At 42.1% G+C, this 18103-nt stretch overlaps 1 protein-coding gene across 1 annotated transcript; it reads right to left on the bottom strand.

Annotated features, from left to right (window-relative positions):
• Window positions 1-3243: 3243 nt before the first annotated feature.
• Window positions 3244-13206, bottom strand: tmx2b (thioredoxin-related transmembrane protein 2b). The gene is made up of 8 exons (XM_006809642.3): window positions 12897-13206; window positions 11167-11227; window positions 10199-10312; window positions 8002-8078; window positions 7799-7905; window positions 7650-7715; window positions 7445-7574; window positions 3244-6077 (listed from the first exon to the last, which is right to left on the bottom strand). Exons 1-8 carry the CDS (start codon window positions 13083-13085, stop codon window positions 5898-5900), a joined length of 924 nt encoding a protein of 307 aa, XP_006809705.2. The 5' UTR covers window positions 13086-13206; the 3' UTR covers window positions 3244-5897.
• Window positions 13207-18103: the final 4897 nt, after the last annotated feature.

Genomic DNA, 18103 nt, shown 5'->3' with positions numbered 1-18103 from the left:
CAGTGGTGGGCTAGCTGGAAAAACTGCAGAAGTGACAGTTTGACAGTCATGCAAAATAATGGAGCCAGGTGCCATATGGTACTCTGATTATAACCTTTGTTTTTAATATCAGCAAGTCTCACAGCTGAAGAGACTTTTCAAGCTACAGATAAATGTAGGAAAGGACGAGGAATGAAAACAGGATGTATACACGTTAGAGAGTGTGTGTGTGTGTGTGTGTGTGTGTGTGTGTGTGTGTGGTGATTTCAGATGGAACGACCACATGTTGTTGTCTGAACAAACTGAAGTGACTCTGGAAACTGTTTTAACCTCGTTGTTAAAGATGCAGCAGGATTTTGTGGAACATGAGCGAATGCCTTGAAAATGCAAGTGTTGTCCTTTTTTTTATTTCACCTATTTAAATCGACATTGTTTTATATGAATTTCTATGGAAATCTAGCTATTGATAAATATTGCAGAGTTTTTAATATTGACCCAGAAGAGGTTGTGTTTGCCATTGTGTCAGTTTGAGCCTGTGGATAAAACCATTAAAGCAGCACCTCCCATTGCTTCAGGCTGATGCTTCACAGACACGTTGCAGTTCTCGCTGCAGCACGACTCTCTGAGATGACAAAGTACACACATTCTGTACTCGAGCAGAACAGTAGTACAGATACTTGCGTTAAAAAGTACTCCAGCAGAAGTTGAAGTACTGACTCAGCGTCTTTGGTCAAGTACAAGTGGAAATGTACTCGGAGTAAGAAAGTAACTGTTTTAATGCACAGATAAGTGGACCTGCTGCTATATTATGATAATAAAGTAATATTAGTCAAATTTAAATTCTAATTCTAATGAATGCACTCAGCTTGAATCTGTTGTTTGGGACACAAGCAGTAAATAATGGAACAGAAATAACAACAATAATAACAATAACAATAACTTCTGTTGAGAGCTCCAGTACGTTTTCTTAGTGGTCAAGCTGTGATCAGCTGATCTGCAGCTCGTTGTGGATTTGCATAACCAGATGTGAGCAGATGTGTCCCAGCTGTCCTGGCTGATGCCCATCCACTACACTGTTTACAGTATACAGTGAGTATAAAGTCTTAACTCATCTTAAACGCAGGTTCACATCTGCTACACTCGCTGTAACCTAACACAGGGCTTTACTGGGAATTCACCAGTTTAATGCACAAAACTCCCTTAAATGTTTATAAAGATTTGAATAACACATTAGAATATTTAGTTTTTCAGAACATTTCAGAATATAAACACAATTTATCAAGACTGATCATGTACAGATTAAATATATGATTATTGCGTTAAATGTAACCTCTACATCTGTTTTGTCACTGAATGTGTTGCTAGCTAAAGCTCCAGCTGATGAATTTCCAGGGAGAGAAAAGAGGCTAACTTCATTTACAAAGATGTAAGAAAGGATCAGCACTGCTCAGTCACAGTAACTGGATAAACTGCAGTCTGTTTCTCTGTTGGCCCCGCCCACTTTACCCCTGAGGCTGTAAGGATGCTGCTGAACCTAAAGTGACGAGCCTGTTTTAAAAACGTAAGGAGTACAAAGTGCAGATATTTGACTTAAAAACAGGAACTAAGCTTTTGTACTTAAGTACTAAGATCCAGGAACCTCTGGATTCCTGGATCCACCAGCTGTGTTTTCATCATGCACACTTGTAATTAAGTACAAATACTTCAAAATACCAGTTCCCACCTCTGTGGATTATATCCCAGTGATATTTGGTGTTTTCTGCAGGTGCTTCATTGGAGCTGTTAGCTACTGTACGTAGGAAGCTGCTGTCATACCAGAACAAACAGGTGAACATGGATCACTACGAGTTCATCACTGAGACCAAGAACTTTCATACCTGAAGTCTGAGAAGGTTCTCAGTCATCCAGCTCATTGTAGTCCAATGAGCTGGGAAAGAAAAGTGTTTTTTTAAGTGTCCCTGACGAAGTTTCATCCAAGAAGCTTCTTCAGCACTAAAAGTAATTGGTGGGAGTGTCCCCAAGAGGGTCATGGACCCCCTATTGATCCTCCTCTGCCTCATCACATGAGCCGAGGTGTGAAAACAGGTGTGGGTCACAATCAGCTCAGGATTTGAGTGAACCCAGGTTTTTAAACTACAAGCAGGACATCCTCCTTTATCAAATCCAACAGTGTGGTCTGATAGAGGGAACGGAGGCGACCACAGGAAGTAGCATATGAGCAGTAACTGTGTGAACATGTCTGACGTTTCTATCTACATGGTGACTCTTCATTGGCTTTCTTGGAAGCAAAAACAAAACTGCTCTCTGCTCCTGAAACTGGGTTTGGTCAGCCATCTGAAAGATGTGTTGCATTTAAGTCAGTGATGTTGAAACTGGATTTATTTTGAACACAGGACAAGTACCATCAGATTTGGATCCATTATGCAGTCCCACCTAGAAAGCATCTGATTGGTATGATTTGCTTTTGCAGCACGATGATGATCCCAAACACTCTGCCCATGCAGCAAAAGTATGTCTGAATAGAAAAACACACATTACAGCAGGACCTGGACATTGTTGACGCCGTGTGGGATCAGCTTGACAAAGAACAGAAGATCGCCATTCAAAGCGCTTTGAAGACCAACTAGAGTTGAACAATAAATGTGGTAACATCATTTGAACATTTTCATTGCTCAATTCTAAAATCTACTCTAACCAGAATTTCAGCAGAATCAACTTCAGCTTATTGTGCAGCCCTCCACAACTGTCCCATTTTCTCATTGTAGAGCAGCGGTCCCCAAACTTTTTGCGCCATGGACCGGTTTATGCCCGACAATATTTTCATGGACCGGCCTTTAAGGTGTCGCGCATAAATACAACAAAATAAAACTAGTACCGGTACCGAAAAAAAGAAGATTTATTCATAACACACGTGAAAAGACCCAGGAAAACAGAGTAAACTATAAAAACGATAACAAAATAACGCTGAAAACCGATAAAAACCCTGAAAACTATACATTTCACACCTGAGCCTCAACTCTCGCGGCCCGGTACCAAACGACTCACGGACCGGTCCGAGGCCCGGGGGTTGGGGACCGCTGCTGTAGAGGTCACCCCACTAAAACATGATCCACTAGCTAATCGTTAAGAGTGACACATTGTATATCCAAACCTTTATATCTTTGCAGGAGAATATGTATCTGCAACAAGCGTGGTTTGTGAACACATTTTTTAAAGCCAGGGAACTCATTTCACCACCGATGAAACATCTGCAGATAATTGGGCTACACAAACGCACAGAGTTGTCACATGTCACTGTGAGGGTGGTGTCCAAAATCTGAGCTAAAAGGAAGGAGCATCACAGCGCTTCATGTGCACGTTGTCTTTACTGCATGAACAGCAAACAGGCAAGACTTCTGAATGTAACACGGCACAGAGGTTAGACATGAATAATAAACCAAACAGGTTTGTAACAACAGGTTAAATCAGGAACAAACATCTGTAAAACTACAGAGTGCTTACTGAACGTAAAAAAGGAAAACCAAACGTGTCAGAAAATTGGTTCACTATGTAACAAATAACAGTTCTGATCATTAATATTCAAAAGGTTTGTAACAAAGACATGAATGCAGCGATGCCAGTAACCCAGATGATCCTGAGTCTGTGGAAACACGCTCATTTTATCTCCGTGGAGTCCAGGGGTCAGCCAATCAATGTGCAGGACACATCTGACATCATCTGGGTGAGGAGTGCAGAGATTCCTGGATCCACCCGCTGTGTGTCCATCATGCACACTCTGTTAGGCTACGTTCACTCTGCAGGTCTTAATGCTCAACTCAGATTTTTTGATCAAATCCGATTTTTTTGCTCGTTCACACTACAAATAAAATGCGACAGCAAACGCGCTCTAGTGTGAACGCTCAAAGCGGCCGCATGCGCAAAAGAAGACGTCACACACAACGCGCTCTGTTTAGACCCAGAGCAACAGTATTGTTTGACTGATGGTCTTAATATAAAGACTTCGGACTTTACGTTTCCCAATTTTTGCTTTAAGTTATTTTGTTATTTACATAATAATGTAAATAACCTAATAATCTAGTAATAATCTGCAGATTATACAGAACAAATAAAATTTTCATGTTGTCTTCCCAACAGTTTCACTGACATCTACACGGGATGGTCAGGAAGCGTTCACGATGTCTTCTCCGGCGCTGATAATTGGCGTCTGTCTTGTGTCGGTGACGTAAAAGACGGATTTAATGCGACATGACCATCAAACAGCAGCTTTCTGAAACATCAGATATGTATCGGATTCAGTACCACATACGAAAGTGACCCAGATCGGATTTGAAAATATCGGATTTGTGGCGTTCACACTGTCACACCATGATCGGATATGGGTCGCATAGGGTCAAAAAAGTCGGATTTGATGCGCTTTCGCCTGCAGTGTGAACGTAGCCTTAGTCACTGTGTGCAGTTTCTCAACCCGGGGCTCAACACCCCGGCTGGGACCCGTAGATATGAAGTTTTGTGGACAAGTATATAATCCACAGTTTCCTCATGGATGAGACTGAGCAAACAGTGACTCCCCCTCAATGGAGCGTCCCAATTATTGGATTGTTATTATTAGATATACTTTTTTTAGAAAAGAAAATGTATTTGAGGGTCTCCACAGATTTATCACATGGCTCTTTATCGTTTATCAGAATGTTTAAGTCATCAATTACACGTTAAGGCAGAAACCGAAGCCTTCTCTGTTTGAAAGTAAAATGAAATGATGGGTGGATAAAACAGCAGGGTTTATAAACCTACATTCAATGGCAGCTACACACAAATACCACGATGAAGGAGGAAGAAAGAAACTCCTGTTGAACGAACCCCAAACTCACTGCTACTTCCTTTGCAGTGGTTCAATCATCAGCTACTTCTAGTCTACAGCAGCTGCTCAGGTCAGCAGTGAGCTGTTCGTGTGCACCGCCCCGTGGCCTGGTGTTGGAGCAGCAAACAGTGCTGCCACACTGCTGCATGGTTCTTAGGGGGTTACTGCAGTTCAATATCAATGCCTCATTTTCAGGTTTGTGCACAAACGGGAACCAAGCACAGCCGAGAAGCCTGGAACTACTTCACTGATCCCAAGTCAGCAATTATTGGATTTATATTTAGTCTATTAGATTAAAATGTAAACTTACACATGCATTTAGTCAAGTTTAAGAAAAAAGTCCTTTGCATTCAGAGTTTTACGAAGTCAAACTAAAAACAAAGGTGGGCTCGTCAGGTGGGGAGTTACACCTGAACTGTGACGTTTTACACCAGCTGTTAAAGGCAACTGCAGAACACTGGTCACACACAGCAGACTGGAGACCAGATGAAACTGGGGGGAAGCGCAGGATCACTGAATCACCGCTACTGTAAATCAACCTGACTGCTAAGTGCTGCCGGTCAGGGCCTGTAACGTGTCCAAAGAAAGAAACAGCTGGGAGCTGCACACAGTCATGGTCAGCAGGTAAAAACACTCAAAGAAGGAAACAACAGAAGCTGGTGGAATGTGCGACGAAGCTGCTAAATGCTCCACATCAGTAACTAACTGCATTTAAATTATTAAAGATTAAAATAAGTCATTAGTACATAAAACTGAAACACGTTCTGCTCCCGTGTCGACGCCTCCATCATCAGCCCCCACCAGCCGAGCTCCTCCACCAAAGAGTGGCCTCAGGTTCTCCTCACACAAAGGGAACGGGGATGCTTTACTGCAGTTTGCTTTGATACTCTGCTAAATTACATGTTAGGGAGATTCAGGGAAAGGGGCGGGGCCTGATTCACAAGTAAACAAACAGAACTCTGAAGAGGAGCATGAAGACAAAGGTGAGGGAGGAGCTAGCTGACCCACAGTGGACCCACAGATTCCATTAACAAGTCCAGTGTGAGTAATACAAATGGTCCTATTTGTCCTTCTTGGATTCAGACTCCACCCCCTGGGCTTCAACTCCCTGCTGCTCTGGCTCCTCCTCCTCGGGCACTGGGGGGAACTGGGATTGGCTGACCTTGTCTCCTCTGGTCTTGGTGAGCTTCTTGGATTTCTGGTAGAGTTCGTTCAGGTTGAACTCTCGGATGATGTTCTCCTGGTGGAAACAAGCACACAAAGTCTTAAATATAAAGACTCTTCTGTGGAACAAAGTATCGAGTATTTGGATCAGGAGGCGAACAGCTGACACTATAACTGATGTGCAAGTTTCTGGAGCTCACAGCTCTACCTAAGCTCCGCCCTCAGCCCCAACCAGCCAACCCTGACCCTGGTTAGAATGAAGGGAACTTCCTGTTAAAGGGGAGTTTTTCCTCTCCACTGTGGCCAGGTGCTTACTCACAGAGGACTGTGTTAATATTGGGCTTCTGTCACTTATTGAAGATAATTACAACAACTCAATTTTTAATTTCAGTTTTTAAAGAAACATGTTTCTTATGTCAACCCTGCAAAGAAGAAGATACAAAGTTACTTTTTCATGCACAGTAGGGGTGGGAAAAAAAATGGATACTGTGTAGCATGGTGATATTTTGTTTGCTAATAATGTATGGATACAGGGACAGCAGAAATCGATATTTTGTTACAAAAAGGTTTTTGTGCTCTGACTTCAGAGCATGTTGATCCTTTTTCTGAGCAAGAATCCTGACATTCCTTCACTGTCCAAATGTGTTTAACTTGTTTTTGGCAGCAATAAACATGACAGTTTACTTATTTTAATTTAAGACATGTTTTATTTTAATTAAGTTTAAAACTTTTTTATTTAATGTAAAATTATATTTTGTTTTAATTTACTTTCAAATTCTTCAGTTGCTGAAGGGGCTGCATAGTTTTCATAAACTGCATAGTTCAGAATAGCTATAATTGTACCAGATGGTTGATTCAGTTAAGTTGGACTAGACTGTAATACAAACCGTTCAGTTTGTCAACAATCAAACTGAAATGAGAGAAAGACTGAGTGTGAGACTTTGATATTAGAGAAAATGAATATTGATAAAGTTTACCTTTATGTACAGAATCTGAATATCACAAAATATTTTTAAAAATTGCGATAATATCATATCGTGGGATGTATGGTGATTCCCACCTCTAATGCACAGATGTAAATATTTGTAACATAAATGTTCTGATTAACACTGCTTACCTTCAGCATTTCAGATATTTCCTTATTTTCTATAATTGGAGTAAATGTAAACAGGATTCTGTGTAACAATCGCACACTCTGATGGAACAAACGGTGACCCAGGGTCAGACGACGCACTGCGGGGTAATATGGCGTTTTCAGATAACGGATGAACTTGTTTTCTCTTTTTTAGATTACTTTGCACATCGTTCGCTCCACTGACCACGTGTTAACGGACAAACAGGATGCTACGGTGCCATGCGACCAAGTCCAGGTGTTACTGAGAAAAAGAACATCTTTGATATTACAGGTGTTCACCTTTAGCACACCAGCAGCAGCGGTCTCACCTCAGTGAAGCTCCATGACACAGCCCTGCCCTTCTTGTCCACCTGAGGGCGCCGCATTACTTCCTTCCCTCCTTGGAACAGCACCAATGATGGAAGCTGCTTGGAGAGTGGAGATGCTGACACCTTGTACCTGCAGAACAGGGAGTGCTCATATGTATGTGGGGAGCCAAACGTCACCGAGGAAACTGATTTAAACGGCTCTTACTTTTTGGAAACCTCTCCATAGCGTCCGATGTCCACTTTGCCAAACTTCAGGCCAGCACAGTTGTACCTATTCCACAGAACAGAAGCACTGAAGTTACTCCTGAACGCAGATGAAGACACCATTTCACCAGAGGATGGTCTCAGCCTTACTTGAGCGAGAGATCAGCGTACACCGAAGCGAAGGACTGGCACTCTGGAGACCAGTTGGCAAAAAACTCGACGATCCACGTCACACGGCCGTCTCTCGCCAGTTCATCCTGGACACACACGGTAAACGCACACTTTAAAACAACTGCACATAAGTGTGTTTCACCAACAACCAAACCTCTACCAACTCTTCCACTCGTACTCACATCAATAGTTTTGTCACTGAAGTATTTGATGTACTCGGGTCCCATGTACAGAGGAGGCTTACAGGTCATCAAGAACACTGAAACACACAGAAGATCAGATGATCTCACACTCAGTCTTTTTCAACTCGAGGGAGCTGCTCTCAACATATTAGTGAACTTACTGTGTCTTTGTACGTTAACATATTATTTCCCTTGTCTGAGGGAACGTCAGCCCAATAAGCATCCAATGAAACACCTTATTTTCTTATATCTACAGTTTTCAGAGTAACTCACTTCCAGCTTCTCGTTTCAGATTTCTATGGCTGATCGTAGCTAAACATCAACTCATGACAACTCTAAAGGCCTTTGACCCGTTAATTCATCACAATCTTAGAAACGTAGATGATGTTCAAACTCCGACCCCTCTGTCTCCATCCCTTGCTCTGCTGTTTGGAACTGGAGGAACTGAACTCCAGATGATCCTGTCCCACCACAACTGTTTCAGGAGATGTTTCCTAGCATAGGCCAGGCTGTTACTGTAATAAACAGCAGTTTAATATCTGGTGTCGTCCCTGCTCATTTCAAGCATGCATTAGTACAACCCCTGGACCACACTGTGCTGGCTAACTACAGGCCTCTCTCCAAGTTGTCTTTTATGTCTAAAATCTTAGAGAAAATTGTGCATGGCCAACTGATGGATTTGTTAAAGGAGAATGGTTTCTTAGTCTTCCAGTCAGGTTTAAAAACATTCATAGCACTGAGTCAGCGCTCTTAAAGGTTTTTAATGATATCCTCCTTTCCTATGACTCTGGTAATCATGTTGTTCTTGTCCTAACAGCTGCCTTTGACACTGTGGACCACAACATTTTACTGACTCGCTGCACCATCTTGCAGGCATTCGTGGTACTGCTTTGAAATGGTTTAGGTCTGATCTTTGTGACAGAACTTTCAGTGTTAACTTTTTAGGGTTGAGTCCTTCTCTGCTTTTCAGCTTGGGGTCCCACAGGGCTCAATTTTAGGGCCTCTGCTTTTTTCATTATATTTACAGCCCCTGGGAACCATCCTCAGAAGGCATGGAGTATCCTTCCCCTGCTACGCTGACGACTGTCAGATTTATCTGCCTCTGAAGCAGAACGATGCCTTCTCTATTAAACCACTTTATCAAATCTTGGATGTTCCTAAACTTTCTAAGATGTCATTCAAGCAAAAGAGAGGTGATTGTGTTTGGTCCCAGTGGACCTTGTGAACCCTCCACTATTGACTTGGGACCCCTGGCAGAGTACTTTAAACCTGTCAAGTCCAGTTTTTATCATTTAAGGCGTTTGGCAAAGGTAAGACCTGTTTTATCCATTTTGAAACAGTAATGCATGCTTTTACTTCATCTCGTTTGCATTACTGTAATGTCTGTATTGTGGAGTTAGTCGATGTCTTCTCTCTCGTCTGCAGCTGAACTGGTAAAATCCTCGCCTCACTCCATTGGCTGCCTGTATATCTTAGAGTTCATTTTAAAACTCTGTTTTCAAATCTTTAAACAGTCTTGCCCCACATGACCTCTCTGAGCTTCATCATCCTTACTCCCCCCCCCAGGTCTCTCAGGTCAGCTGATGAGCTGCTCCTGGAGGTACCCAGGTCCAAGAGGAGGCTCAGAGGGGGCGGGGCCTTCTCTGCACAGCCCCTTCACCGTCCACTTTTAAAACACGTCTTAAAACCCATTTTTACTCCTTGGCATATGACAAGGAGTAAAAATGATTTTATTGTTTTAAATGTAATTCTAATTCTCATTTTGTACTATTTTACTTTTTGCTATTTGTGCTAATTTTATTAATTTAAATATCATTTTAATTATCATCTTATTTTTATCCTTTTATTTATTATTTTTTTTAACTTACTGAAAATATAATTTCTGGCATGTCAGGTGTTCAGCACTTTGTGTTCAGCACTTTGTGTTCAGCACTTTGTGTTCAGCTGGGGAGTTGTTCTGAAAGTGCTATATAAATAAATTGCTTGCTTACTGTTGCACATATACATGTTTGCACTCTCTAAGGCCCGTGGCACTTTTTTTTTTATCCTACTGCGGTAACAAACTGCCTTGCGGGATGAACAGATGATCTTTAGCCTTCTCTCTCCTGCAGTTTTTCTCCCCACCAACAGTCTCAGTGATCCTGTGGGACCAGACGGTCTCTGTGAGGTGCTGCTGTCTAAACAATGAGCTACAGACCTATGCAGAGCGTCAGGTAGAGCAGCCCCATCCTGATGTCCAGTCTGAAGAACAGGATCACATTGGCCACTTTGCTGAACAGGATGATGTTGCCCACATGTTGCTCCACAGTTACTGACACAAACAACACAGAGACACTTTCATGTTTTAGTCAATGCTTTAAAACAGACGAGCAGCAGATAATAAACAGTCCTAACGAACGATGAACACCAGGGCTGTTCGATATAACGTTTGATATCAGATGATGATATAAAACGTTTGAGTCTAAGGTTTATTTTTTAGCACCTGGCGGCTCTTTTTGCTTCTCATCCGTAAACACTCTGCATCTTTCACGTGATTCAGTTTATTTTGAAAAGTCTCAACAGATGGTTTTACCATCGTTGTTGCTAATGACAACGCATAAAAACAGGCGCTGGTCCGTCCGTAGTGTGGTTATATTAAATATAAGAGAAAGAGAGAACTTGAAGAAATTAATATAGCCAGTTTATTTTGCGACACCACGAAACAAACGACAGCGTAAAATGAAACGACAGATCTTTTTATATCATCATCAGATATATATGTTATATTGAACAGCCCCAGGCGTTTCCCCGCAGCACGCCGTGTAACAAATACTCACAAAGAAAACGGCGCCGTTACAACTTATGTCTAAAAATGTATCGTTTCATGCATCAGTTAAAACACTCGACTCAGCTACACGACGCACAGCTGGAAACACTTCACGCAAGTCGAGCTGCCCGAGATTCACAGAATTTACAGAGAATGTTAAATGTTTGTGATTTATATCGTTATCAGACGATAGACGACGGGATATGAGATTGTGGTCATATCGCACAGCCCTAATGAACGCGATGATGCAACATCTTTCAAATTCACTACTAAATGTGAAACAGAGCTCTGTAACGGGCTGAATCACAGAGCGCTGGATAACACAACTCATCCACACTATGAAAAAGACATTTACTCACTCGCCCGGCGGTTCTTCATCATCACGATGGCACTGAGGAACATGAGGATCTCCACCTCTCTCTGAGAACACAAACATGGCCTTTGTTACTCTGCGTCTCTGCTCCACTCTCACAGCCACAGCTCTGACACGGTTTGCTAACACAGCATTTCCCATTTGACTGGTTGTTGTTTACACCTTTGTTACTCAGCTGGTTTCAGAAACAAACACTAAACTGTGAGATGAGCAGAGAGAACACTAAGATGATTTTTATTTTAGCTCTGGACAGATGTTAAAGCCCTGTTCTGATACTTGCACAGGTGCTGTCTCTTCTGTCAAAACAGCAACTGCAAATAAAGCACCACATCTGCCAAATAAGTCATTTACAGTGACAGTCAGACTGTGAGGAAACAAAGGCATGAACAGTTGTTTCTAATTCCAATTTGGACACATTGTTCTCATAGATGTAAAACACAGGATTGCATGAGGCCAGACCATCAGTACAAACAGTTGTGCCCAAGTACAAGTTACTCAGATATGTCACCACTAGGGCTGGGCCATATCATACCGTTCACGGTAATACCGGTGTAATGTTGGGCAATGATAAGAAAATGAAATATGGCGATAGAAATATGGCTTCACCCTCTCCACAGAAAGCTCCACTCAATTTTGCAGCTTCCCATTTGGACAAGCCGAAGGCTTCTTGAGAAAGGTTTTATGCCCGGACATGATGAAGATTGAGCTCTTTGGCTATAATAACAAGACTCATGTTTGGAGGAGTCAAGCTGAGGGAAACCTAAGAACACCGTAGCAACTGTCAGGCATGGCGGCAGCAGCATCATGCTCCAGGGCTGTTGCTGCCAGTGGTACTGGTACCCTGCACAATGTGGATGGAGTAATGAAGACAGAGGAGAAGGACTACATGCGAATTCTTCAACTTCACCTCCGATCAGTGGCTAGATGGTTGAAACTTAGAAGCAATATGATGTTCGACCAGGACGAGGAACCCAGGAACATCACAACTGGTTCTGCAGACTAATGTTAAGTTTGACCTCTGACCCCAATTTGTGGATTATGCCTGGGCTAAGAAACCAACCAATTTAAATGAACTCTTCCAGTTTCTTAAAGAAAAGTGGTCAAATATCCAGACAGGATTATGCCAGAAGCTTATTAACCAAGTGTCTGGTTTGGGTGCAACTTTGTAAGACACATATATTCTTTTTCTTTTAAAAGTCACTAGAGATTTATGCAGCACACCAAAGAACCATTAAAAGCCCAACTTTACCACAACATCCATGAGTGTATATAAACTGTAAGAGCTCTAACGGGACATTAAATTCGGTTCCGTTTGGCTTTTATTATTATTATTATTATTATTATTATTACTACAACAACCCTCATTCTCTGTGATACCCCGATTTTGCCTCCCCTCCTGCAACCTTCAGGACCAACACAGTAACACTGACACCCCATGTTTATTCTTGTATTTTAACAGACCTTCAATGATATGCCGTAAGCAATAAAACACATTAATCAACAGCGGAAAACTACAAATGAGTCGTTTTCACTTGTGTATCTTAGTCAACAAGTCCAGCAACATCAGTGAGTTGCTTTTTGGCCGCTGTTTGGCCTGACAGCTAAAGTCATCTGGCCCTCGTTACCATAGCCTGTGCATTGGTCCAGCATTCACTGACCGGCTAGCTGCTAACACATTCGGGAAAACGACCAGACTTTCTGGCTTTTTCTACGGACCCAGTCGAAGTCGCAGGAGTTGCCGTCTTCTCGCTGTGTGGCCAGACGGTCACAGATGCCGGGCGTCTTGCGGACAGCTAGAAACGCTATAGACATGAAGAGAGATGCTACATAATATGGCTTCAGCAGCCACTTGTACACCTGCGGTAGATGGTACAGAAAAGCGAACAATGGCGTCAACAAAGCCATCTTGAAGCTAACTGTCGTACAACAACTAGCCCGGGAAATAAACCCCGTAAAGACGGAGGTCAGCAGTGCTAAACCGTTAGCTTAGTATAAATGGCTCTGCGCTAGCAGAGCAACGTGAAGGGGGTCGGAACCACAGCTTCCGACATAGATGTTAAAAATAAAAGCATTGAATTTTATATTGTGGATCGTTACTTTTGAATTCAACCTTTTTTGTATATCTTTGTAGTCATTTAATGGAAAAAATAACGATGCGATAGATATTTAAACGCACTGCCGCTGTTTCTAGGCCTAAAATGACGCATGTCGCCTTTTAATTTGAAGCTGGCAGGACTAACGTCCTGTGTAAGTGTAAGCTGGAAGATGCTACACGTTCAGTTTTATGGAGCACGCGCAAAAATTGTGTTTCACGTTTTTGCGCGCGTGCGATTCTTTTGTTTACAGCTGTGAATTAGTTTTTTTGTTTGTTTGTTTTTTTGTGTGAATTATCTAAGTTCTGTACTCCTTATTACGTCAGTAGATAGCGCTCACAGGCTCAACGCATGCGCAACTCAGAAATAAATGACCTGGGCACGAGGATGTGTCTACACATGAAAGAAAAATAAACATAAACCGATTTGAAATAGCATCTTCAGGCATTTTGTTACTAACAGCCTGTTGCAGTTATGTGTTGAGATTTCTTTTATTCAATCTATATTAAAAAAAACTGGAGAAAAAGAGAAGAGAAAGAATTGACAGGCCTCAAAAACTTCATCTACAACAGATAAACTGTATCATGTCCAGGACCTGAAAGACCTCATCAGAAAGATTTGTATGCCACTCCATCACATGTATTGACATGAGGTGAAAGTAAATGTTGCACCGAGCTCCTGGTTAAAAGCCACGAATGAGACTCCTCAAGGGAAACATCTAGAAAAACAAGGAAAAGAAAATTTCACATAAAATTTCACAACATGTGAAGTTACAGCCCAATTTCTCCAAATGTATTAGAAAAACAGATAAGTCCTAAACTCCTTGATATGCTGATGTTATGTCAGTAATTGATGCAGACATCAAATGTTAAGCCTGTACACACTTTGTCATGGATATAAGAGGACTGATAAAAAACAAAGGTGTACTAATAAATAAATCACAAATGTTATTCGAGTCATCTGATTTATTCTAAATTGGAAAATAATTTTCTGTCCACCATTTGTGTGACTAACAGTCTCACCTGCAGGTGGCTGTTGTTGTCATCTGGTAACATATAGATAAAACTGGATTGTGCTGTACAGACACTAAGGAGTCCTGTCATGCCAGTGTGCAATCACACAACCCTTACTGGAGAAAAGGCAATTTGGAAATTTCGATGACATTACAATTGTTGTACATTACTGTAAAATCAGTGCTGTGAGAGTGAATTTAAGATCACAGCCTGATTTAAAACACAATCTAACATAAAGGTTATTGCCCCTGGAAATAGCTGTAAGACATTAAGACAGCGAGATCACAGGATGGCCAAAAATGCACTTTGAAATGAGATCTTCTTTTTTCATTGGAACAATAAAGTACAATGACAAAGAATAAGTGCACCTATGTAAGAACGAGTATCACTGCTCAGGAGTTTAATGTTTTACATTCGGGCTGCTTGTCTCCTCTTGGCATTTTCTTATTTAAACGTTGGAAGCTGAAAATGTAGCAGCACAACACTGTTTCCTTTTCCCATCAAACATTTCTTTCAGTCATCTGTTTATCAGTGTGATATGTGACTAATATTTTTTAGTAAAAACCAATAACCACAAAATACACAAATACAAGAGTAAATATTTTATTTATCAAAGATACATGATGACTCCTGCAAAACATTATAACATAGTCAAACAAGTTTTATGACACTTTGACACTTTCAAAGCATAAGAACAAAAGTTCTTATACACACTCACACACACACACACACACACGCACACAGACACACAGAAACACACACAGACACACAAACACACACACAAACACACAGACACACACACAAACACACACACACACAGACACAAACACACAGACACACACACAAACACACACACACAAACACACACACACAGACACACACACAGACACACACACAGACACACACAAAAACACACACAGACACACACAGAAACACACACAGACACACACCTAAACACACAGACACACACACACACACAAACACACACACACACACACACACACACACACACACACACACACACACACACACAAACACACAAACACACACTCTAAAAGTAAACGTTTTGCCTTAAAATGACAAAAGCACCATTATGAATTATTCCATAGTCATCATGCGAGTCCATCGCCATATTATTAGGATCATATTTTTGGTGCTATGATCGTGGATTTTTACCGAGTTATATATCATCATGTATATCAGACCTTCCCAAAGTGTGGGGCCCGCCCCCCCAGGGGGGCGCAGAGCCATTCATTGCAGGGGGGGCACGGTATGAAAAGGGGGGGAAGAAAAAACAAAACGCTTGGACACTGCTAGCACGGGGCTCCCACACAAACACAAAGCAGGAGATGAAGCATCGCTGAATATGTTTCCAAACCAACTTCATTCTGAGCCAAAGACTAAAAAATATGATGAACCAAATGTCTGTGAAGGTTCTCAGTCATCCAAGTCATCGTAGTCAAAGGAGCTTGCAAAGAAAAGCGTCTGGACTTCTTTAAGTTGCTTGAAGACGTTTCACCTTCATCCGAGAGGCTTCTTCAGTTCTAAGGTCAAATGGTGGAGAGTCCCAGATATAAACCCAGTGGGAGTTTCCCCCCACAGAGGGACAAAAGGACCCCCTGATGATCCTCTAATCGCCTGAGCCAAGGTGTGGAACTGGGTGTGGGTCCCAATCAGCCAGAGTTTCAGGTGAGTTCATTGTGAAACCTGGCCCCACCTTATCATGCGAATTCCTGAGGTCAGATGGCCCAGGATGTGAGTGGGTGTTCAGGCGTCTGGGAAGGGATCTCAAAACTGGATTATAGATGGCTGAGAGTTGGTGTCGTAAACCACCGCCTCTGTTCAAAGATGGTCGCTCACAGTGGACATAGATGCTTCTTTCACTCCTCTTTCAAACCAAAATGTGAACATTGGCATCCTTGAAAGAGTGACCTTTGACCTTTAGATGCAGATGGACAGCTGAGTCTTGTCATAGGGGATGACAATGTTGTTGCGTCTGTCCTTCTTATCCTCCCTCGCTGGTGTCTGATCTTCTTTTCTGTGCCTCTTTGCTGACTTTAAAAACGCCCATTTAGGATAGCCGCACGTTTTGAGTGCTTCCTTTACATGTGTGTGTTCCTTCTTTTTCCCTTCAGGCTTAGAGGGAACATGTTCTGCCCGGTGGTGTAGGGTCCTGATTACTCCAAGTTTGTGTTCCAGAGGGTGATGGGAGTCAAACAGGAGGTACTGGTCCGTGTGTGTGGGCTTCCGGTAAACTTCGATGTTGAGGTTGCCATTCTCTTCAATGTGCACAGCGCAGTCCAGGAAAGGCAAACAGTCGTCCTTTGTGTCTTCCCTGGTGAACTTGATGTTTTTATCCACAGCGTTGATGTGCGCAGTGAAGGATTCCACTTCTTGTGTCTTGATTTTGACCCAGGTGTCGTCTACATATCTGTACCAGTGGCTGGGTACTCTTCCTTTGAAAGAGCCAAGAGCCTTATAGAGCAATATTTTTCTTGTAAAACAAAGGGGGGCCCAGCAAAAAAAGTTTGGGAACCACTGATATCATCACTTTTACTTCAGTTTCTGCCCTATCCTATCATAAGTCCTTCTTTACAACTCACTACATATATTTGATTTTGTAATATAAACAATGAACAGTATTGGCTCCATTACAGACCACCACTGGGGGACAGCTCAAGAAATGTCCAAGCATAATGAGGAATATTCTCTCAACTTCCTGTCATTTCCTGTCACAGTGTTTCGCTTAAATAATAATAATTTTACCCCCTCCCTCTAGAACAGGGATCGGCAACCCTAGGCACGCGTGCCAGGTTAACTGATGGCACGACCATAGCTGGACTGGGTGACCCGATGGGGATTTTTTGTTTTTATGGGCCGATGATTTTTTATTTTTTTTGGTAACAGCATAAACAATAAAAGATGGTGGATTAGCCAGATGCTGGCAGATGTGTAAAAATAACTCAGATGTTTGGTGGTTTCTATGGCAGAGCTTCCACAGAGGCCAGCAGGTGGAGGAGGGAAAGGGGAGGCAGGAGGAGGAGAGCCCCGAGGCCGGTCCGAGTATCAGGTGAACTGAACTTCAGGTAAGAAGTTATGACCTGCAGTCTATGTGGGTCTGATATAAACCAAGTTTAGGTGGAGTTTATTTTCGTTGTGCTGACTTTTACAGTCAGTTACAATAACTCATACTGCTACTAGCTAGCATGACGGAGTTTCTATACAGCTGGGTGGTGCTATGATGTTACTGATAGTGAACTTTATTTTATTCATAAGGTTAGTTAGTAGAGTTTCCAACCGTCCCTTAAAAAACGAAATCGTCTCATATTCAGAAAAAATATTATGTGTTTCGTGTTGAGCTGAGAGGGGACACAGTTTGTCCCGGACTTCAGCTACAATGGAAAAAGACACAAAGCTGGATTATTCTGTGTCTTTGCTGCACAGCTGCCTCTTCTTCTCTCATTCAATCATGAAACTGATCAATGATCAGCTGATCGTCTCTCTTGTTTGTTTATCGCCCACTTTGCTCCAGAAAGAAGAAACCAGCTGATGTCGTGCTAAACAACAGCAGCACGTTTAAGCTTGATCAGCTGTTGTTAGAATTTATTTAATATTAATTTCTAGTATCAGCTGATGTTTGCTGGAGCCACAGCTGTAAAGCTGCTGGTCATGATGTGGGTTTGGATATGTGGTGAGAGGGAAACATGAAGATGAAACCAGGAGATGTCCTTACTGAATCATCAGAGCTGAACAGGTGATGGAGAAACAGGTTTACCTTTTAGGACATGAATGAGTTGAAGTTATGAACTGTTTCTGA

Source organism: Neolamprologus brichardi, chromosome 9, assembly GCF_056152115.1.
Source record: "Neolamprologus brichardi isolate AB-2024 chromosome 9, ASM5615211v1, whole genome shotgun sequence".
NCBI lineage: Eukaryota > Metazoa > Chordata > Actinopteri > Cichliformes > Cichlidae > Neolamprologus > Neolamprologus brichardi.
Note: the sequence above shows the minus strand (reverse complement) of the source record. Positions and strands in the feature narration are given on the sequence as shown.

Excerpts from the sequence above, each read along its gene's own strand:
- tmx2b (XM_006809642.3), bottom strand. The coding sequence starts at position 13,085 with ATGGCTTTGTTGACGCCATTGTTCGCTTTTCTGTACCATCTACCGCAG. Across the intron at positions 11,228-12,896 it reads ACTCCTGCGACTTCGACTGG|AGAGAGGTGGAGATCCTCAT; the intron begins GTCCGTAGAAAA and ends TTGTGTTCTCAG. Across the intron at positions 6,078-7,444 it reads TGTCATGGAGCTTCACTGAG|GAGAACATCATCCGAGAGTT; the intron begins GTGAGACCGCTG and ends TGTTTCCACCAG.